Source organism: Rhinopithecus roxellana, chromosome 11, assembly GCF_007565055.1.
Source record: "Rhinopithecus roxellana isolate Shanxi Qingling chromosome 11, ASM756505v1, whole genome shotgun sequence".
Classification (NCBI taxonomy): Eukaryota; Metazoa; Chordata; class Mammalia; order Primates; family Cercopithecidae; genus Rhinopithecus; species Rhinopithecus roxellana.
The window spans coordinates 33,161,755-33,183,941 of record NC_044559.1 but is presented as its reverse complement, the minus strand read 5'-3'; the positions used below and the strand labels follow the sequence as shown (position 1 = coordinate 33,183,941).

Sequence of the window (22,187 nt, the reverse complement as noted above, 5' to 3'; positions counted from 1 at the left end):
TACAGATCTCATAAAAATTCAGACCACACACATAACCTGATAGCCCACGCGCACATTCCCAACAGAGCCTGGAAGAGGGGCAAGCTCCCAGATAAGCTGAATTCACACAAAGCAGAATGAGGTACCCACACACGCTCACACACGCATGGCCTAGGCAGTGTAACCATCTGTCCAGGCGCTCACACACTATCTTTAGCCACATACAGGCACGCACAGTCGAGTACACATATTTCACCCTCGGATCCACGCACGCTCCCCGAGACCCGCAGGCCGGGCCCCGCCCCCGGCGCTGGCTCGCCGGTGGCCTGCGTCAATTCCACGCGCCGGTTGCGTCATCATGGTGCGCCATTGCAGCAGGCATTGGCCGGGACTAGAAGTGCGGGCTGCTGCAGCAGCCGAAGCTGGAGCTCCTAGGGTGCGAACTGCGAGGGCAGGTGTGGGCTGCGGGAGGCTGCTCTGGCCGGGAGCGCCGGGACAAGTGCGTGGAGCTGGTGCGACTCCTGCAAGTTGCTGGGGCAGTCGTGTCCCCTTTTCCCCGACCCCCGAGCTCCGGGCTTCTCCCTGAGAAATGGGTCGGGCTGGTGCAGGGTTGGGGGCAGGATTCATCTCTCCTAGGGGGACCAGACTGGGGCATGGGTTCCCCTGGGTTGGAAGGAGTCCTTATGGACTCAGTCCCCTAAGCATCTGAACGCGCGGAGGCGTCGCCAGCCAGCCCGCCTGCGTCCCTGGGGGACACTGAGGCAGCAAGGGGTGCTCTGAAAGCAGCCGGTATGCTGGAGATAATGACAGCGTCACCATTGATTGGACTGAGCGCTCACTGTGTGTTACACACCATTTTAGACCCTTTGTTTATATTATTCAGTCCTCTCAGCAACCCAGGAGGTAAGAACTATCATTCTGCCCATTTTCCAGATGGGAAAACCAAGGCATAGAAGTTAACCAGCTTATGGTAATAAAACAGTCACACAGATGGTAAGCAGTGGAAGATTTAAACCTCAGAGCTGGTCTTCCAGCCTCTGTCCTTTTCAGATCCTCCAGTCAGCTTCCCTCAGCGCATGCTGGCTGGTGCCTCTGGGATATTGCTTCTTTATTACTCCTTGACCTTGAGCGAACTGTGGGGAGGGAGGAAGTGCAAAACGTGGACCTGCTATTGGCACAAGCGAGCCTCTTTGTCCTCTCCTCGTTCCCTCTTCACTTCGTTTTCTCAGGCAGCAGCGGCTCCCCTGTTGTATGGACATTCTGCACCTGAAACTGATAGCTGAGTCCTGAAGTTTTATGTTATGAAACAGAAGAACTTTCATCCCAGGTGCATTGGTTTATTCTCTCCCCTAGCCTGTTATGTTAGATTGTACTTATGTTAAATTGTTAAGGACATAGGTGGTTATGCCGAGAATAGCAGTGACTGGAGCAAACCCATGTGGGGATTGTAAAGAGATTGGAATATGCCTTCCAAAGGAACACTATTAATCTAGACATGACCTTTCAGGATGTTAAAGGAATAATTTTAGGCCAGGTGAGAAACACTCAAAATCAAAAATAATTTAAGGCTAGAGACTATGTTTGAAAGTTTTTATGTTTGGGGTTAATATCTATTTTAGGAGTTTACTCTTAGTGAACCTTTTTCCTTAGGGTGGAAAAAAGCTTATCGAAAAGGATGAAAACTTATACATCAGATATTTCAAAATAGTGTGCTTTTCTTTCAGAGCTTTGTAGCTTTGTATTACCTTTGTATTAAAAGTGAAAATGTTTCTTTTAGAACATCACAAGAAAATTAAAATCTTAATTCAATTTAAGTAGGGGAACTTAAGGGGTGCTCTAATTGCCTTAATTAAATAAACATGCCTTCATTCTGCCAGGAACTATTCAATTATTAACAAAAAGGAAATAAAAATAAGCTCTTATTTTCACTTGCAAATGACTGTTCATAGCTATTTTGTTTGGATACAATTCATGGCTATTTTGTTTGGAAACTATTTTGTTTGGATACTATATTTTGTTTGGATACTATTCATAGCTGTTCTGTGTGTATACAAAGGATACAATGTTGTATCCTTATATATTCCGGAAGTCTTAGAATGCAAATGTTGATTTTTTTTTTTTTTTTCTAGTCAGGGCCGCCTGTGTTCATATAAACACATCAAAGTCAGTTTTTACCTTGTGACTCAACATGGTAGAAGTCTATCAGTTCATTTGCTATCCCATTATGGAGCAAAGTAATGTAGAAATCAGAATTTTGAGTTCTGGTATTTACTCTTTTGATTCTTTGTTAATTTAAGTGGTACATATTTTTTATAGCACATGATTTGGGAATTACACTTTGTGACATGGATGAATCTGCACTGACCCTTGGTACAATAGATGTTTCTTATCTGCCGAATTCGTCAGAATACAGTGTTGGTCGATGTAAGCACACAAGTGAGGAATGGGTAAGTTTAAGATAAGCGTTAAAAGCATACAGGCTAAAAATGTTCACTTCAGTGATGTTTGTGAAGTTGCACATACTGGCAGCAACATAATATCACGTCGAGATTAATAGCTATAGAAACTGGTAAGTTTATGAAGCCTAATAAAAATTTTTATGGCATTATATTGGGAAGAAAAAATGGTTAGGAAATTAATGTACACTGATGATGTTAGAAAATGAAACAATCATTTTGCATAGGAAAAAACGTAGTAGTTTTGGGTTGGGTAAGAAATTTTTTTTTCTTTCTCTTGGTGTGTACTTTCTATGAGTTATACTTAAAAAGCATGAATTTTATAATAGAAGTAAACTTTAAAAAATTAAAAAAAGGAATGTATAGTATGAATTCAATCCAAAAGGCATACATTTTCTTGGATTGTTTTTCCTATTTCAGTATAACATGACGTATTTTAAATATTATCTCAATTGTCTTTATATAAAAAATAGTGGGGTTTATTTTCTTGCTCAATTTTGAGAATGTTATATCTGTATAACAGAGATTTGAGCAACTGAGCTCAAAGTTAAGCATTTTTAGAATAGAAGGGCAAGGTTTGACCCTAATTGAACAGCATAGCTATAATTTAAATTCTGGTCTTTAAGTTCCCTTGATAAGATAAAGGAATGTTACATAAGTTTACCTTTTTTTTAAATTTAAATTATAAAAACTTGCTCACTGTGTAAGGCCTTCATGTTCTGTAATGGGACTGTGTGATTTAAAATGGGGTAAGGTTAATTGTTAGACTAGAGATCCAGGAGTCGGAATTTATTTATCTTGCTGTCAGAAGTCTGTTTGACCTTCTACAATTTAGTTTTTAAATTTTTGAATACTGCTTTCAGTGTGTAGCTGTTACTATGCTTGGGTGCTCAACTTTTGCTTATGTGGTAAGCTTTTATCCAAGTGTTGATCATGGAGGGAGTACTTAAATGAAAATCACTCTGAATATGCCAGAAGTTTTTCTTCTGTCCAAAATAGTTTTTGAGATCAAGTAGACAAGTATTCTCTTGCCATTTATAAACTTTTTTTAATCTTAATATTTGTCAGGGTGAGTGTGGTTTTAGACCTACTGTCTTCAGATCTGCAACTTTAAAATGGAAAGAAAGCCTAATGAGTCGGAAAAGGCCATTTGTTGGAAGATGTTGTTACTCCTGCACTCCCCAGAGCTGGGTAAGAACCTTACTGCTTATGGACCTTAATACTCAGCATAAAATATGATTTCCAGCTTTGTGAGTCTTATTGGACTCAATTCACTTTCAGAACAGAGACCCATGTTTATGAACTAAATATTTCAAGTAAAGATGTTGACACACTTTTTGTTTTCATTCATTTATTCAATTATGGTCCCTTAATTGATACCAGGTAACATTCTAGTTCTTTTGAGGTTTTAGTGGGATTTTAAGGGGGAGAGTAGATCTTACTTTCAGGTAAGTCTTCAAAGGAGTTAGTGGGAACCTTCATGAACTTTTAGTTGTTGAACTTTAGCACTTAACATTAAAATCCTAGCAAGATAAGAAAGAGATAATGGGACAGAGTAAAAAGTTAAAGCTGTGACTTTGCTCTGAGCCTTTGCTAATGGAAGGTGTCTGTTGACTTTCTGATAGTGAAGGATTGTCACTAAAATGTTAGAATGAAGATTTAAGAGAGTGTATATGGGTTTGTTGATTGTATTTTGGTGAAAAAACACAAGCCATGCAATATCTTTTGCATTACGGTGTAGTCTTTGAGAAGAGTTGAGTGAGTGAGAGTTATGTTTTCAATGGTAGTTGAAGAGAAGAACAAGTTAGCACAGGAACATAGAATTTCATGTGGTTGTGTTCGAAGGCAGTAGAATTGCCTTTTAAAAGTCATTTCTTGATGTTAAGCTCTCTCTGGGATCCAGTTACTAGGATGTAGAAATTCTGCCATTTAAGTGCCTGCCGTTTATAGAGGTTGCACTTGTGTGGCTAGGTAATTGTGCTGTGTGAATTTTCTGCTTAAGGTTGGCTTGGCAGAAAGTAGAATTCTGAGTCTGGTCTAAAGGGGTTTACTAACATGGGAGAGATTTGTATGGAACCCAAGCAGTTTATGTTAAATGTTCAGGTCTGCTGGAGAACGTCTTGTTATAAATATTGCTTCTTTTAAACCATAAGTGCCTTGTTGCAAGAATTTGGTAGAATTCAAGGATCACAGAAATTTCTGGCCTAGGAGTAAGGCTAGTTCAGATTAATAGGCCACTTGAAATCAAGATTTAAACAGAATGTCATTTTCTTTTTAGATCTGACATCTAGTCTAATTCTAATTTTGAATGCTTAAAACAATAACTGCAATGTGTTCTTAAGTCAGAGACTATATTTGGTGGTGGTGATGGTTTGGAGTAAAGGTAGGTGGCATAATAGACAATTGATTTTTGCCCTACTATAGTACGTGATGGAGTTGAACTTGATCTTGAATTACTTCCATGACAGGATCATTTAAAATAATTTGCTTAAAATTTTTTTTCTTGTAACTTTATGATATTTGCTATCTTTTCTCTGAAATCCTATTTTCCTTTCCTTTAAAGAGATTACACTTAAGTATTTTTATATTTTTTGTTGAGGGAACACTGTGCTTTTTCAGCATTTGAGTGTGGAACGGTTACCTTTTTGCCCGGATTGATAAAGCTATAGACTGTCTTTTCAGCAAAGCTATCTCTGGATTATCTTTCAATTTCACATGTAAAGATGGTGACCAGTAGACATGCGATTTCTCATTAAGTGGACAGTTATTTGGGTGTAATAGAAAGACCATACTCTTTAGATCAAGACATGAGATTGAATCCTAAACCTCTGCCAGCCTTAGTTTCTCACCTAGAAAATGGTGATAACTCTTATGTGTCAGGATTTTTGGGAGATTTAGTAAGCAACAATAACTGCATGGTCCTTAGCATGGTCTCTGTACTTTGGGAAACCTGAAATCTCTGACATTCTTGTAGCTTCACTTCTTTCAGGATAGAGATGAGGAGTCAAGCAGGAAGGGGTACTATTTCCTTTGGTTTTAAGGTGTTTTTTTTTTTTTTGTTTTTCGGTTTTTTGTTTGTTTTGAGACGGAGTCTTGCTTTGTCACCCAGGCTGGAGTACAATGGCATTGTGTTGGCTCACTGCAACCTCTGTCTCCTAGGTTCGAGCAATTATCCTGCCTCAGCCTCCCAAGTAGCTGGCATTACAGGTGCCCACCACCATGCCTAGCTAATTTTTATATTTTTAGTAGAGATGGAATTTCACCATGTTGGCCAGGTTGGTCTCAAACTGCTGACCTTAGGTGATCTGCCTGTCTTGGCCTCCCAAAGTGCTGGAATTACAGATGTGAGCCACTGCACTGGGCTGGTTTTAAGATTTTAAAGATCAATTTTGAGTTTATGACTTCCTTTGAAGGCTGAAAAGTACTTTTCAATAAAACTTTTGAGGCAATGTCTGTTTTTATGCTTGATATTAAAGTCATCAAGAACTTGTAATGAGAGCTCTTCATCAATCTAGTTGTTTATTTATGTCTACATTTACTTTGTTTTATATAGGACAAATTTTTCAACCCCAGTATCCCGTCTTTGGGTTTGCGGAATGTTATTTATATCAATGAAACTCACACAAGGTAAAAATAAATTTCTTGTGTTTTTAATACATCTCAAAAGAAAAACTTCATAATAACCAGTTAATACACTTTAAGCTGAGTTGCTTTGCGTTATTGAGAGTTAATAGAATATGAGTTTCTGACACAAGAGACAGACATTATCTGAAAATTGGAAGCAGTATAGCCACAGAGAGAACTATTACTGTTAGCACTTGTGTACTTACAAATATTTTCAGGGGAGTGTAGATGTCACTTCTTTGACTTATATTGATTTTGCATATGAAATATGCCAAAATGTGGGAAACATTTGTCTGAGGAGACTGGTAGGTTTGAATCTCTTATGATTTATTATGACTATTTAATACTTTAAAAAAAGTATAAATTACTGAAATCTGCCCAATCTGTAGGGTGTTAGAAGACATTTTCTATATTGAGCAAATGTTGTTTGAGTTATTATTTACCCAAGACTTGACTTAGAATTCTTAAAATTTCTAGGCATATGGGGATAGGCTTGTAAGCACCAGGGTGAGAGAAAAGGGTCTTGTTTTATCTGTATCTAGGCCAGGGGACAAGGAAGGAGGGTGGAAAGGTTGTGTGAGTGTCTGTGAGGCAAGAGAATCAGTAGCCAAATGCTAGCAGTCCTTGTAATTCTAAAAATAGATACCTGGAGTAGGCAGGCAGATAGGCTCAGATGATGAGAAATACTTGAAATTCTATGAAAATTAGTGCAAGAAATCAACTACTTGAAGCCCTTATATTACTTCTCATAATTTGATGATTAGATCAAATATGAGAATGATAATACTCGCATATATAGTAAACTTTAAAAAATAGAACTGAAGTCTGAGACGAGCAGATCATTCCCAGGCTGCTGGTCTCTCTCCCTCTTTTAAATTTACATTTAAATTTAAATTTAAAAAAGAGGGGAGAGACTTTGGTCCATTGAATTTTTTTGATAAGATGATAAGATCCTAAGAAAAGGGATCTCATAGAGTCTTCCTTATCTAAGTAGATATTTTATATATAAAGCCAAGAGGTTTGTTTCTTGCCCTCAATTAGAGACAGTTAAGGAAAATTGCATTTGCCATGATAACTAAGCAGTATGGAACTATTCAGTGAAATAGCTGCATGTTTAGCTATTTAGTTCTTCTGTGTATTAAATGAAGCAAAGCCTAAAACATTTTTACACATTCACGTACAGAGTCACACACTCGGTCACTGTCACACTCATGCACATGTGCATACACACAATTCTTTCAGTCAGTTGCAAAGGGATTACATAGAGAGCTTGGACTTTGTACATTCCAATAATATTTCTGAAAATGTTGGCTGAAGGAAGAGTTTAGGATTAATGTTTAATATATTGGGCCAAATTTTTGGAAGATTTAGACAAAGGAGGAAGAAAAAGAGAATGGCAGGAAGGAGAGGTGAAGAAATAAGTGATTCATAAACAGTTCTCTCTCAAGTTACTTTTTCTCAATCGAGGGCATTCTGGGTCTTTTCAGAGTTAATGAATTGATAATGTGATATCATGTAATCATTACAAATGGTTTCAAATTATTACATAATGAAAGCTTGTAGCATTCTTATTCTGAAACTCGTCTCTCCATCCTCCCATCTAAATACCTCATAGTAATTTGTAACTGACAGGAATATGTTCTATCCCTCAGGTATATTTAAAATGTGAAGGGGAAAAAAAGTGAAAAATTCTGGCTTTGTTAGCCCAGAGTAGAAATATTTAGATCATGCTTGACTTCTTTCAGCTGATCAGCCCTGTCAATTCAAGTAGTCAGCAATTATCTTAGGAAAAAACAAAAACTGTAACAATAACAAAAAATTAGCCTTTCATCATAGGAAAAGACTTCTAAATTTATCTTTTATAGCCCATAGCTATAATTATAAAGTGTATGGTTTATTAGAATAGATATAGCTTATATATAGCATTAAACATTTTTGCCTTTTTAATGGTATTAATAAAACCAGATGTTCTTATTTCTTTTGTTTTCATATTAGGGTTATTCAGTACAGTAACACTATTCAAACGTTAGTACACAAATTCCAAGTTTCAATTTTAGCTGAGAGTACATGAATAAAATTGGCTGCACAACATTCTGAACTACGAAGGAGAATTTGCTGTAGGAGAACCCTAAATCTCAGAAATGGATGACATTAGGCTTTGTTTTTATGGGTGGAAAATTAGTTTATGATTTAAGCAACTTGTTTTAGGTTTACTTCTAATACTCTGCTAAATCATTTTCACAGACACCGGGGATGGCTTGCAAGACGCCTTTCTTATGTTCTTTTTATTCAAGAGCGAGATGTGCATAAGGGCATGTTTGCCACCAATGTGACTGAAAATGTGCTGAGCAGCAGTAGGTAAGGGCGGGACACAGGTGTAAAGGTGGGAAATGGCAGGGATGGGCGGTAGGAGTGGGAGGGGGAAGTAATTCTCCTTAGTAACCTTTAGTTTCTCTGGGACTGTGTCTCAAGAAGTGTTCACATTTCCAAACATTAAATGTTAAGCTCCAAAGGAAACTAAAAGGCAGGCAATAGATGCTTTAGTGACAGTGCCATGTGGGAATAGCAGTGTTGTTTTTCGGATTAATAATCAAATGGGTTTCTAAAACATGAAAGGCAAATAGAAGTTCAGAGATGCACGTATTTCCAGAAGTCTCTGTTTTCTGTAATATAAATGTTGGAGACATTGATTTCCTATTTTATAGCCAAAAGAGAAGTGAATTTTATATTTTTGCCAGTTACTGAGTACCTAGGTACAAATTCTTATGCTATAAAGTCATTGCTAGAAATCTTAACAGAATGAGATACTGCCTTTGCTCTCACAGGAGCTTGCTTACAATAGGAAAGACTGATTGGAACTCAGGTGGAATGGGGAAATAAATATTCTAGAGTATGGGAGTTTGGGTGAAGGTGTTCCAAACTTCCATACTCTAGCATATTGACTCTACAGTACTGGCCTTATTGGTGTGGCCAGTTTTAGAGATCTACCTGGATTTGGGGAGCAGGAGATGAGGGTGAATTAAAAGGCTGCTTTGAATTCACAAGTGTCATTTGTAGACTCTACGTTATGTTTGTTAAGGCCTGAACAATGCTGGCACATAGTATGTACTCAAGAGATACTTTTCGAATGGATGAGTGAGTAGTTGATAATGGAGGTGCATCAGTCATGGTAATGACTTGTAGAAACATTCCTGGCCAGAATGCAATGAATGCTTTTTAGGGAATAGACTTGGGGGGCTTCAGTGTCCTGTGGTATTGGTCTTTTTGTATTAGTGAATTATGGGGCTCTGTGGAATTTTGCTGTATTTCACTAGTCTAAAATCAACACCAGTGGGAAAAAACACAATTATTTGAAACTCTTAGGTTATTGTATATTCTGTTTTATTGTTAAAACCTTTAAGTATGTTTGTTTCATACAGATGTTTTGACTAGTAAGTGGGATGTTAGAAGTGGTTTAAGGAGGTTGAACCTCATGCTTTCTCCCTTAAGTCAGCTGGAAGATTTATAAAACTGGATTAAATGTTTCCTTTTATCTCACTGCTTATGATTCCATGCTGTGCTCTTTTGATCTTGAGCTGTGCCTTTTAAAAATTACTGGTTTGAGTTGAAAAATTTTATAAATATTTATGTCCCTTTTTGGTCCCTCCCAGAGTTTTACATATATTTTTACTAATGGAGTCAGAATACAAATTAAAAGTAAATTAAGTCTTCAAAAGAAAAATCACACATTAATTTGGTTGTAGACTTTTGGATACCTCTGAATTATATGCCTAAAGGGATAACCTTTCTTTTTCTGTCTTCTGCTAGAGTACAATTTCGTGTCCCTCACGCTTCAGTGGGAACATTCAAATGCACATAGTTGTCACCCAGTAAATTTGAATTAAATTCTTAAGTCCACTTTCCAGATTCCTCAGAGATTCTTTGATTTAGGAATATAATACTCTTAATATTTAGTAGATAGCCAGAAAGAGCACTTCTAGCTTGAGCTTATTCTTTCATGTTGCCACATTTTAAAGAGAACATATATTTTGTTTTGTGATTTACAGCTGCAGTTTAGAAAATACTGAATACAGAATGTAGTATAGAACCAGTTACATTGTCTCTTGTTCCGTTTTCACACCAGAGTACAAGAGGCAATTGCAGAAGTGGCTGCTGAATTAAACCCTGATGGTTCTGCCCAGCAGCAATCAAAAGCCGTTAACAAAGTGAAAAAGAAAGCTAAAAGGATTCTTCAAGAAATGGTTGCCACTGTCTCACCGGCAATGATCAGGTATTAAAAGGCCACACAAAAAGCTTTCAATCACAGCCATGCTGATTTGAGCAAATGAGACTGAATTATTGAACTTTCCTAGCACAGTTCTCTTTGTCCAAAAGATGTTTCAATGAATCCTGATATTAAATTAAACTCTTCTTGTATTCTTCTTCAACTTTCATGCAAAGTAGCACTGTGGTAGGCTTGAAGGTGCCTTCATCTCTGTTAATTGATAGCAGCCAATGTATTACTACTAACATCTGCTCATCTAGACTAGTTGTGAATCAACTTTCACATATCCGAGTCATAAAAGGAGTGGTTTGTGTACATCAGAGGGATTATTCTGCTCACTAAATATTCATTCACCTTGGTCATTTGCTTCTGCAGTATAAAATATTTTTAGAGTGAAATATATTTGTAGTCTATAATAAATGGATACTTTTGTAAGTAGTATATATATATAAAGTTAGCTCTAGTTCGGCAATTCAGATATATATGCATGCGTGTGCACACACACACAAAGTCATTTACAAGAAATTTTAGGTTGTAGGTCCATAAATTTAGACAGAAGTCAACTGTATATGCTTGTATGTAAAAATATATGTGTGTTCATTTATGCTTTTTTTTTGTTTGTACTTTGTTTCAGACTGACTGGGTGGGTGCTGCTAAAACTGTTCAACAGCTTCTTTTGGAACATTCAAATTCACAAAGGTCAACTTGAAATGGTTAAAGCTGCAACTGAGGCAAGAATTTCTGTGAATCTATTACCCCATTTTCCCCTCATTTGTAGAGTGATTTTAGAGTTCTTGTGGAAATATTCTCTTGTGTACTGTTATATATTTCAACCCATTTGGAAGATTTCCCTCTTTTGTGATAACTTCATCAGCTGTGTATTTGGGGAGGAGGAATGGGATACAGCAGTACTTACCAGCAATATGCAGGATTCCTTTTGTAAGTTACCTTGCAAGAACCCTGAAAATCTGGTAGAACAATCCCTATTTTGTAGATGAAGCAGTAGAGACACAGATAGATAAATAGGTTGTCTCAAGTGGCAGATAATAAGTGACTTGTCCTGGATTTCAAACAAACCAAGCCTGACTCCAAAACCTGTGCTCTTTTTATATCAGTAGAGCTGCTTCTCAGAAAGGATATAAGTCAACTGGAACTCTTGATTGCTCTTCTTCCCCCAACTTATTTCTGTTGTTGTAGTTGCTTTTATTTTTAACTCAAAAAGTATTACATTGAAGGAAGTTCCTATTATTGGAAAATGTTTTTAAAGAGTGAGTCACTGATTAGCCAGTGTTTGAGTGACTCTAGCCAAGTATGCAGTTGCAAAGTGTGATTGAATTTTACATTTGAATTTTAAATTTGGCATTTTTCCCTTTGCTAGACGAATTTGCCGCTTCTGTTTCTACCAGTTCATAGATCCCATATTGACTATCTGCTGCTCACTTTCATTCTCTTCTGCCATAACATCAAAGCACCATACATTGCTTCAGGCAATAATCTCCATATCCCAATCTTCAGGTAAGATGAGCTTATTTTGGAATTTAAGGAATTAAAAAGGCTATGTTTTGAATTTTTGTTTTTTAAATTATTCCTTTCGATATGTTATTGTAAAGATGACATTAGCCTTTTTTCTTTTATTATAAAAATGATACATATTTATTGTGTAAAATTTGGAGAGTGCAAAAATGCATTAAGACTATCATCATTATTTATATATTTTATATGGGATACTTGGTGAACTGTGGCTACCTAAACTTTATGGGCGTTATCTATCAAATAGATAAAAGGTAGTTAGAAGGGCAAGATAGCGAATTACCAGACCAGGCTCAGCAGTAGGGAGTTGTGGTGGGGGGGGGGGGAGGGAGCAGTGAAGTGGGAGAAGGGTTAGTGATAAAAAGATAACCATACCTGTTACTTTGACCTCATAATTTAGTAGAGCTAGAACCACTTAAAAAGTACAATATCATGGGAAAGGTGTCTTTTAGAGGTTTTCACCTTTTGAAAGGTGTTTTAGAGGTTTTCCTCAATGTGTTCCATTTAGGGGAAATGGTATGTGCAAAGGTGGAGAGATATAGGAGCATGATGTGGTTGGGAAGTGGTGGACAATTGGGTAAGGTGGGAATATGGGATGCATTAGGAAGGATCAGAGATTGGAGGTGGTAGCTGTGTAGGTAGAGCCAGATCAAAACAATTTCTAAGCCGGGAGATTAGAGTTTGCCCTGTACTTGAGAAATGACACGTTCAGATTTGTATTTTGAAAGGTCATTCTGGATTCGGAAGAATGAAATCAATTCTGCTTCCATTAGGATAGCTCAGGCAGAAGATAGTGAAGGTTTAAATTAAAAGTATAGTATTGTTTTTGGACAGGAGGGCATAGATTTAAAAAGTATTTAGTAGCTTGAATTTATAAGACCCAATGCTAGTCCATATGGGGTCTCAATAGAGGGGGAGAGGAAGGAGCAAGATTCCCAGGTGTTTGCCAGCTAGGAAACTGGGTAGATGGTAGGTCTGATCACCAACAAGGAATTGGTGAGGAACTGGTTGAGCTGGTTTGGGAAATTAAAGTTTCAAACGTGAAAGCACAAAGCATCTCTAAGGTCAGCTCTGTAGGTAGAGAGTAGATAAGAGGAGCATGAATTTAGAAAGAGACTAGAAGGAAAGTGGGCTGGCAGGTTTTGCAGGTGGAGCTTCACAAGATGGCATTCGTCACCTTTGTGTGCCATGTCCTCAGTATCACAGTCTAAGGAACTCCTTCTTAATCCCTTGGCTCAGAGTTCTATAGGCTTTCGGAGTTCTGTAGCTAACCAGACTCCTGTGACCAACTGAAGAGAAGCCATGCTTTCATGCAGTCAGTGATATTTATCCAGCTGTGCTTTAGACAAGAGAGAACAAAATATATAGTCCTTGCCTTCACATAGCTTAATGGATAATGTAGACAGACAGCTAGCTGTAATACAGTGTGATATGATCCTACAGGGTAGATGTACTTTTCCAGGAATTAGAATATCTGTGTTTGCTCTCCAGGGGACCTCTTCCCAGAGCCAAGGAACCTGGGAAACTGAATTAGAAAGTCATCAGGAAGTTTCTGGTGGGCACAGACTTAGAGGGAAGAATGACTATTCCAATGGGGCTCTAGAGAAGCCTTGCTTCTCTTGTAATTAGAATATTTGCTGTACCTTTTTCCTTCACATTTGGTTCTCAACTAGGATTTCTTGGAACTACTTAATAAACACTGATAATTTTTTTGTAATCCAACTTCCCTTTCATGGATTCTGCCAGCGATTGTGTAGCTCACCTGTCCTTCAGACACAGCAGGCTGTAGATAACCCAGTCTGTTTTTGTGCAGCTTTCTTTTGTTACATGACAGTCTACCCATTCACAAACCACTTGTCATGTTTTATTTTTGTGGATAGCTCATCTCATTCATTTTATTCTGCAGAGTTTTACTCTCAAAGAGTGATGCTAAGCTTTGGCAACACCTTACTGTGGTCTCCTTATGTTTACTATAGAGCAGTGGTCCCCAACCTTTTTGGCACCAGGGACCAGTTTCGTGGAAGACAATTTCCACGGACCATGGGAGTGGGGAGAATGGTTTTGAGATGATTCAAGCATGTTACATTTATTATGCACTTTATTTCTATTATTTCAATGTAATATATAAATAAATAATTATACAACTCATCATAATATAGAATCACTCGACGGTCCCAACTAGGGGTGATGGGAGACAGTGATAGATCATCAGGCATTAGATTCTCATAAGGAATGCACAACCTAGATCCCTCATGGGCAGATGTGCAGTTCACAGTAGGATTTGCACTCCTATCCTATGAGAACCTAATGTTGCTGCTGATCTGACAGGAGACGGAGCTCAGAGGGTAATGCAAGTGATGGGGAATGGCTGTAAATATAGATGAAGCTTTGCTTGCTTGCCTGCCACTTATCTCCTGCTCTGTGGCCTGGTTCCTAACAGGCCAGGGACTGGTATTGGTCCGTGGCCCTGGGGTTGGGGACTCCTGCTGTAGAGGATACCAAAAATATATATTAATGTTTATATTAGTATCACTCCACTTGAAAAGAATAAGAGGCTGTGAGTTTGGAAAGATTGACTTAGTTTCAACTTCATATCAGAATTAGTGTTGTTGAAAGAGACATGGGGTTGGGAAAAGAATTGTTTTATGCCTGTGTGTGTGCAAAGGAAGCACATTTTTGTTGCATGTTTTGGAAAGATGGTTATGTGTGGTTTCAGTTGGATAAAATTATTTTTGTCTCACAAGGACCCTCTGTAAGCAATAATTATTTGGGAAAATTTTCCCCAAGGAGCTTTCGTAATAAACATCATATTCATTTTGTAGTAAAGGTGTCATGGGCAAATTTCAGAATGTCTAAGAGTCAGTGTCTTGAGACCCTGGGCAGGATTTTAAAATTTAGAAGTGTTCTGTAATCCTCTTAAAATCTGTACTATCATTTTTACGGGTAATATGTCATGCAAACTCCTTTTGGCTTGGAACAGATGTAATAGAGGCTCATTATACACAGTGATATCCCAAAGACTGATGAACAATGTAAATGACTGAAACATGTCAATAATGTGGAAAATGAAAAAAATGCCTGCATTTTTACTGTCAGCTGCTCAAGCAGCACATAATGGCTTGTATCCATTTGGCAAATGTTTTGAATCAACTTGGAATGTGAGTATTCTTTTTACATTTTTCTTTGTAAATAATTCATGCATTCTGAATTTATAGTACTTTGATCCATAAGCTTGGGGGCTTCTTCATACGACGAAGGCTCGATGAAACACCAGATGGACGGAAAGATGTTCTCTATAGAGCTTTGCTCCATGGGGTATGTGTGATCTCTAATTATCCTTAGGGCCGTTGTGTTGGTTATCACGGTGGAAGGAAAAAGGACTTTTTTGAGTTGAGATTTTTTAAACACTACTCTTTGAGAAATTTGAGTGATTATTGCTTGAGTTTGTTAATTTTTTGTTGTTGTTGTTTTTATTACCAAAATATAGAATTGGAGGAGCTGCTTTATGAGTGTGAATAAGATACTTTGTCAGTAGTCAAGTTGTAGTTTTTTCTGTTTTGCTTTTAAAGATTTAATTTTTCTGAGCTCATTCTAAGTCAAGTGGTCTTGAATTCATGTTTTACTTTCTTCTTATATCCCAGCATATAGTTGAATTACTTCGACAGCAGCAGTTCTTGGAAATCTTCCTGGAAGGCACACGTTCTAGGAGTGGAAAAACCTCCTGTGCTCGGGCGGGACTTTTGTCAGTTGTGGTAGATACTCTATCTACCAATGTCATCCCAGACATCTTGATAATACCTGTTGGAATCTCCTATGATCGTATTATCGAAGGTCACTACAATGGCGAACAACTGGTAAGGATACCTACACGAAAGTCGTTTGCTTATCAAGTCTTTTAGACTTCACTTTTAGCATTTAGATTTGCTTTTAGAATTAACTAAGAATTTTTTTTTGGTACTCCCTGTGTTTAAAGCACTGTATGAAATGTGATTGGATGGGCACGGTGAGTAACTTTCATGCCCTATCTTTAACTTGATTGGTAGTGCTTATATGGTGTTTTCCTGAGCTTGGCAGAAGTGACCTGGTTAGATTTATCAGTGACGACCTTGGTCATGGGATTGGAAAGTGGGAGAAGACTTGCCACCATGTTGCAATCTCTGCTGTGGAAGGTTATCTGTGGTTTGTTCTCCCCAGGGCTTAATGAGTATGTGCATATTTTAAATTGGGCTTGAAGAACTTGTGAGGTCATGGTGGCAAAAACACTTACAGATTGAGAAGTAGCAATGACTTTTTCAGTACACCTTTTTATTGAAGTGTAATAGTTACAAAAGAGTATATAAATCATAACCATGTAGCTTGAATTATCACAAAGTGAATACATCTATGCAACTAGCACCCAGATCAAGGAACAATATTACCAGGACCTTTGAAACCCTCCTCGTGGTTCTCCTGTCATCATCCCCTCAAGGTTAATCATTAATTTCATTTCGTACAGACTGGGTTAGTTTTGCATATTTTTGCACTTATGTAAATTGGATAATATGTGGTCTGTACGCATCTGGTTTCCTTTGCTTAAGCAGGTGTTTGTGAGATTCATCCACATTGTTGCATGTAGTCTATTCCTTTTCATAGCTGTGTAGTATTCCAGTGTATGAGTATACCATAATTTATTCTACTGTTAATACAATGTTTGGCTGTAATTATTCTTGTATATTTTTTCTCGATGACCATATACATTCATTTTGTTGGATACGCACCTAGGAGAAGAACTGATGGGTCTTAAAAAATATGTATTTTCAGCTTTAGTAGGTACTGCCAACCACTTTATCAGAATGGTTTTACCAGCTTACCACTCCAGTCAGCCGTTAGAGTTCAAGAGGAATTTAGTTTTGTTTTTATTTATTGTGGAAATTTTGGGTGAGGTACTTATTTCAAGCTTACGGCTCCAGACATGTCAGAAATTCAAGGACATCTGACAATCAGAGGCTTTAGAAATTAAGTGATAGGCTTACAAAATAAGTGATGTGATCTGTATGACACTCTTCTCCTTGTGTTCTATGAATCTGTCCTTGATGTATACCCTACTCATCCTGACTGTGTCTCACGAGTTCATATCTGAGTCTGTGTCCATTACATGTCCTGCCATTGTGCCTTATATGTAATAGATACTAGGTGTTTACTGAGTGAATACTCAGTTCAAAGGCCACTGTGAGGCTGGATTTGCAATTACTTGCCTAATATTAGACATTTAGACACTGGTGATCATCAGACCTCAGATACATGACCTCTTCGATGTTTTATTCTTATTTAAGAACTACAGAGCAGTTTTCCAGGCTATGTCATATTTTTCCTTCATTAGTATGCAATTGTATTTTTGTGAATTGTGCGAATGTGATACTAAATGAAATAGTATTAAATGTTTTGTTTTTCATTGACTGAATTCCATCTGCCAATGACATGATTACATCTTTGAGCATCTTTGAATACTAAACATTTTCTGACAGGCCGCAGTTAATGACTGCTTCCTTTCCTTCTTCATTCATTGTTCTTTTTCAAGATGAACTTACAGTTTCCATAAAACAAGTTATTCTGTGGATAATAGAATGTTGTGTATGTGTTGGCTTTATTTCTCACCATGTGATTATCGCTATTGGAATTTAGGGCAAGCCTAAGAAGAATGAGAGCCTGTGGAGTATAGCAAGAGGTGTTATTAGAATGTTACGAAAAAACTATGGTTGTGTCCGAGTGGATTTTGCACAGCCGTTTTCCTTAAAGGTGAGTGTCTGTTGAAATGAAACCAGGTTGAAGCATCGACCTGGAGTCAGGAGGCTCCAGTGCTGACTCTAACAGCACCTCTCTGTGTGACTTGGGGCTGGTTTGCTCTCCTGTAAAATGAGGAATATGAGAAAGGTGGTGTTGCCTAAATTTTTCCACAAAATTTGCCTATTGACAAAGAAGAGTGAGTATCTGTTTTTGGGAGATATCAAGGCTCAATATTTATTGCTATTATTATTTTTTAAAAATTCATGACCATCTAAGGGGAACAAAAAACACGTAGAAGGAATAAGTTCTAGTATTTGATAGTAGAGTAGGGAAATTTTAGTTAATAGTAATTCGTCATATATTTCAAAATGAAAGAGAGAAGAATTGTAATATTCCCAACACACGCAAAAAAGGTAAGTGTTTAAGGTGATGGTTATCCCAATTACCCTGATTTTATCATTACACATTGTATATAGGTATCAAAATATCACATATACCCCAAAATATGTACAACTATTATATATCAATTAAAAAACCCCAAGAGCCAAAAAAAATTTTGAGATGGATGAATGAAGAAACGAATAAATAATTGTAAAAAAATAAAAATTCATGTGAATCTTGCATGTGCCTTTATAATATGTACTTATATCTTATGTTTTAAAATTGCCTTTAGGGGAAATTTTTCCAAACACCTCCCCTAAAAGCTGGGTAACTTTTTTTTTTTTTTTGCGATGGAGTTTCATGCTCTTGTCACCTAGGCTGGAGTGCAGTGGCACAATCTCAGCTCACTGCAACCTCTGCCCATTAGGTTCAAGCAATTCTCCTGCCTAAGCCTCCTAAGTAGCTGGGATTACAGGTGCCCGCTACCACACCTGCCTAATTTTTGTATTTTTAGTAGAGACGGGGTTTCATCATGTTGGCCAGGCTGGTCTCAAACTTCTGATGTCAGGTGATCCTCCCACCTCAGCCTCCCAAAGTGCTGGGATTACAGGTGTGAGCCACTTCGTGCAGCCAAAGCTGGGCAAATTTGACAGGATGATGCTATGTCCTATTGTGTAGAATCCAGTACCACACATCCTAAGAGATAGTGCCATTCACATTGAACGTCTGGGACTGGCAGGTCCCTGAGGCCCTTGCTGTTTTAAATTCTTAAGATATTCAAATTGTAAAGGAGAAGGAGAAGAATGGGTACCAAAGTAGGGAGCCCAGGGATAAGGAGCAGAAGGTCCGGTCCCGCCTCTCCTTTTATTCTACTTTCTGGCTTAACTTTAAGAGATTCCAGCTGCTGTGGTAGATGCTTGCTGGACTTAAATGCTTTGATCTTTTAGAACCTCATCATTTCTTTTCTTTTTCTTTATTTTTTAAATGGTCACATAGCTCCTCTGTCTTGTTATGATTTGCTTTTAGATTGAGGTTCTTTTGAAAATAATGTGATTCTTGGGTTGCCAGATTTTTTAAAGTATGATTATGTCTATCATCACTATTAATGATATTAAGAATGTCAATTTTATGATGATGTGTGAGAAAAGTTAAAAATTTCTTTTAATTTTAAAATGATTTTATTTAAGCATCCTATTCTTTGTGTCTTCAGTTCTTAAGTTCAGCTTCATGCTTAGCAACAATCTGTGAATCATTCTGGACTTCTGAAGACAGTCTAGGACATAGAAAGTATTTCCCATGCTCTATAGTATGGCTTATTTCATACACAACTGCCTTTTAACCTTTGGAAGATGAAATTACATTTTATATGTTGATGTGAAAGTGAGGGTAAATGATCATGTTGTATTTTTTTCCTCCAGGAATATTTAGAAAGCCAAAGTCAGAAACCGGTGTCTGCTCCACTTTCTCTGGAGCAAGCGTTGTTACCAGCTATACTTCCTTCAAGGTAAAATTTGTAGAATTTTTTAATGCTAATCAAGCTATCAAACATCTGTTATTTCTTGTATTGCATAGATTAACCTTATTAAAAATGTGCACATTCTTATTTTCACTTCTTTACTCAAGTAACTTTTCTCTTGGTCCAATAAGGAATATTGAGATGACATGTTTTCATATTAGTTTGGAAGTTTTTAATTATTTGCTTATAAAAGCTTTTTGATTTTGTGAATTATATAGGAGTTCTTATTTGATTTATGCTTTTTGAATGCTTGAACTGAGTTTTTGTGGTAGTAGATTATGCATATTGTATGTAAGTGAACCATAGAAAAGGATTTTGCTGTTTGAATTTTTCAGAATTCAAATTGAATTTTAACTTAGATAAATTGAATATGAAGCCTTTCCTTTCATATGTGGAAGTGTTGAATTTTCAGAAATGTTTTAGAATCTGGCATCTTGCTTTATGTATTCTTTCTGCCAGTGGTTTTGGAAGTGATGTATCAACAGAGTATTTAGTCGTAACTAAATAACAATTTTTGGCCAGGCCATAATATAGTCTATTATGGAGTCTATGTGTGGTTTAAATTTAAAGTATATAGTAATTTAAAGTATCTAATTCATTTAAAGATCAGTTCCACATAGTTTGCCTTGTAAAAGAGTGTGGTTGTGGGTTGATTTTCGAAACACTTTTTAGACCCAATGATGCTGCTGATGAAGGTAGAGACACATCCATTAATGAGTCCAGAAATGCAACAGATGAATTCCTACGAAGGAGGTTGATTGCAAATCTGGCTGAGCATATTCTATTCAGTAAGTAGAATACCAGACTCTTTAATTCTACAATTTAGATTCATCATGGTGTGGTACAAACTATAAGGTTTTGGAATCTGCTGAGGTTAGTTTCCACGTCTATTAATTCACAGGTGGTGATAGGTAAGTTATTAGAAAGAAGGTGATACCATGGGGATTTGAGGTAATTGGAGTTAAACATCTTATACAGTGTCTGGTAATTGTAGGTGTTCATGTGGTAGTTGTTGTGCTTTTTAAAGATAGTTATTATTAAAATGATTTGTTGCCTCTGTTGCTCATTAATGTGTTTTATTTGAACTACTTGAACTAATTTGTGGTACAACGTCTAGATTTATGGTTGCATGTCCATTTCTTCTTTGACCCCGTGAGTTTTTATAATGCAGCAAATATGAGTGGCCTTGTATAAAGCTTTGCCTTAGCCGTGGAGAATACAAAATGAATAATTAATGGTTCTGAACTCAACGAGCTTATGTTCTCGTCAGTGGGATAGTTATACACAAATAATTAAAGTGAACCTGGAGAGGAGTGTGAGTTCACTGCAGGATCAGTCTTCTTTAAGTTCCAAGTTGTACAATTGTGTACTGTTGTGGAGGCTGCTTTAAAATCCCAAGGCAGCACGATGGTTCTTTGCTGCCCAGCCCAGTGGTGATTTCTTTCTTGCTGCTCTCTGGGCCAGGACCCTGATGATACTCTCACTGCCTTCTGCCAATGCTACTGGGGAGGCCTCCCTCCCTCACCTGGTTCCTCCCATTCTGGAGGCTCCTATTCCTGCTTGACTTTGGGTCAGAGGATTCTTTCTCAAGCACGTTTGATTGTGTCTCTCTCCTGCTTAAAATCTGGATACGAAAAATAATACCTTATTGTCGAAAAGTTGGAAAATAAAGATGAAATAGATAGCAAAAACCCACTACCCAAATAACCATTGGTGTTGCTGTGTAGTCTCTAAAAATATTTTTTAGTTTTGTATTGTGCAGCTTTCCATTTATAACACATATATTCATATTTAAAAATTCTTTATAAATATTTTAATAGCTATACATATAGTACCGAGTACTTTTTTTTAAACACTGGAGACAACTTCAATTACAAGTAGTGAAGGAAGTGTTCATAAATGTATTGTCATTTTAGAAAACTCATAAATGTTGTGATTTCAGATTTTCATTCCATGGGTGTTCTCAGATTTGATTTATATAATTATAACTTTATGCAAATTCACTGTAGGGGTATGCACTGTAGTCATTCTCAAATGTGTTTCTGTGCCCTTCCTTCTTACGTCTGGGTCAGGTTGAAAGAGGAAATACAAATATATTGAGCACCCATTACTCCGGGCCAATCATTTTTTTCTCACATAGTCTAATGAGCTAGGTAGTATTTTCATTTTACCAGTGAGGAAAGTGAGGCCAGGAATTCAAGTAATTTGCCCCAAGTCATGAAGTTAGTTAGTGAGTTAATTAGGATTTGAGCCCAGATTTTTCTGACTTCAAGTCAGCTATTATCCTTTTACTACACCTTCATTTTAATATGGTGAATACCAGCAAGAAGAGTGAAGTGGAGTTGTAGTTATAATAGACTAGGTGGGAGCAAGTCAAGGAATATGGAAATGGGAGATCTTGTAGAACTCAAACAGGCTTGTACTTTGGGTCTTGATATTTCAATAAAAGTGTCTCTTTGTCGTTCAGTAACTAAATTCCATTGGCCTGGATTGGAGGTGGACCTGTCTTAGCCTGTTGTGTGATGAACTGTGATCTCTAATGACGTTCCATTATACCAGAACACTGTAATATTATAACTTCCTTTTGGCAAATCACACTTATGGGAAATGTGATAGACGACTTTTACAGTTTTAAATACTCCTGTTTAAAATTTAGGTATTTCAAAAAAGTTCA

The 22,187-nt window shown here is 37.2% G+C and overlaps 1 protein-coding gene across 4 annotated transcripts in view; it reads left to right on the top strand.

Annotated features, from left to right (window-relative positions):
- The first annotated feature begins 328 nt into the window (after window positions 1-328).
- GPAM (glycerol-3-phosphate acyltransferase, mitochondrial) overlaps window positions 329-22,187 on the top strand; it is a 33,745-nt gene continuing 11,886 nt past the window's right edge. Inside the window, exons 1-14 of one of the 4 annotated variants that reach the window (XM_010365916.1) lie at window positions 329-415; window positions 1,209-1,306; window positions 2,296-2,426; window positions 3,504-3,626; window positions 5,989-6,062; window positions 8,304-8,417; window positions 10,183-10,329; window positions 10,958-11,054; window positions 11,702-11,838; window positions 15,069-15,168; window positions 15,495-15,707; window positions 17,515-17,628; window positions 19,416-19,501; window positions 20,186-20,301. In XM_010365916.1, coding sequence (XP_010364218.1) covers window positions 2,325-2,426; window positions 3,504-3,626; window positions 5,989-6,062; window positions 8,304-8,417; window positions 10,183-10,329; window positions 10,958-11,054; window positions 11,702-11,838; window positions 15,069-15,168; window positions 15,495-15,707; window positions 17,515-17,628; window positions 19,416-19,501; window positions 20,186-20,301 — 1,423 coding nt within the window. In that variant the 5' untranslated portion in view covers window positions 329-415; window positions 1,209-1,306; window positions 2,296-2,324. Of the gene's footprint in view, window positions 1,307-2,295; window positions 2,427-3,503; window positions 3,627-5,988; window positions 6,063-8,303; window positions 8,418-10,182; window positions 10,330-10,957; window positions 11,055-11,701; window positions 11,839-15,068; window positions 15,169-15,494; window positions 15,708-17,514; window positions 17,629-19,415; window positions 19,502-20,185; window positions 20,302-22,187 lie in introns of all 4 variants that reach the window. The other 3 variants (XM_030940894.1, XM_010365917.2, XM_030940893.1) reach the window with 3 other exon arrangements.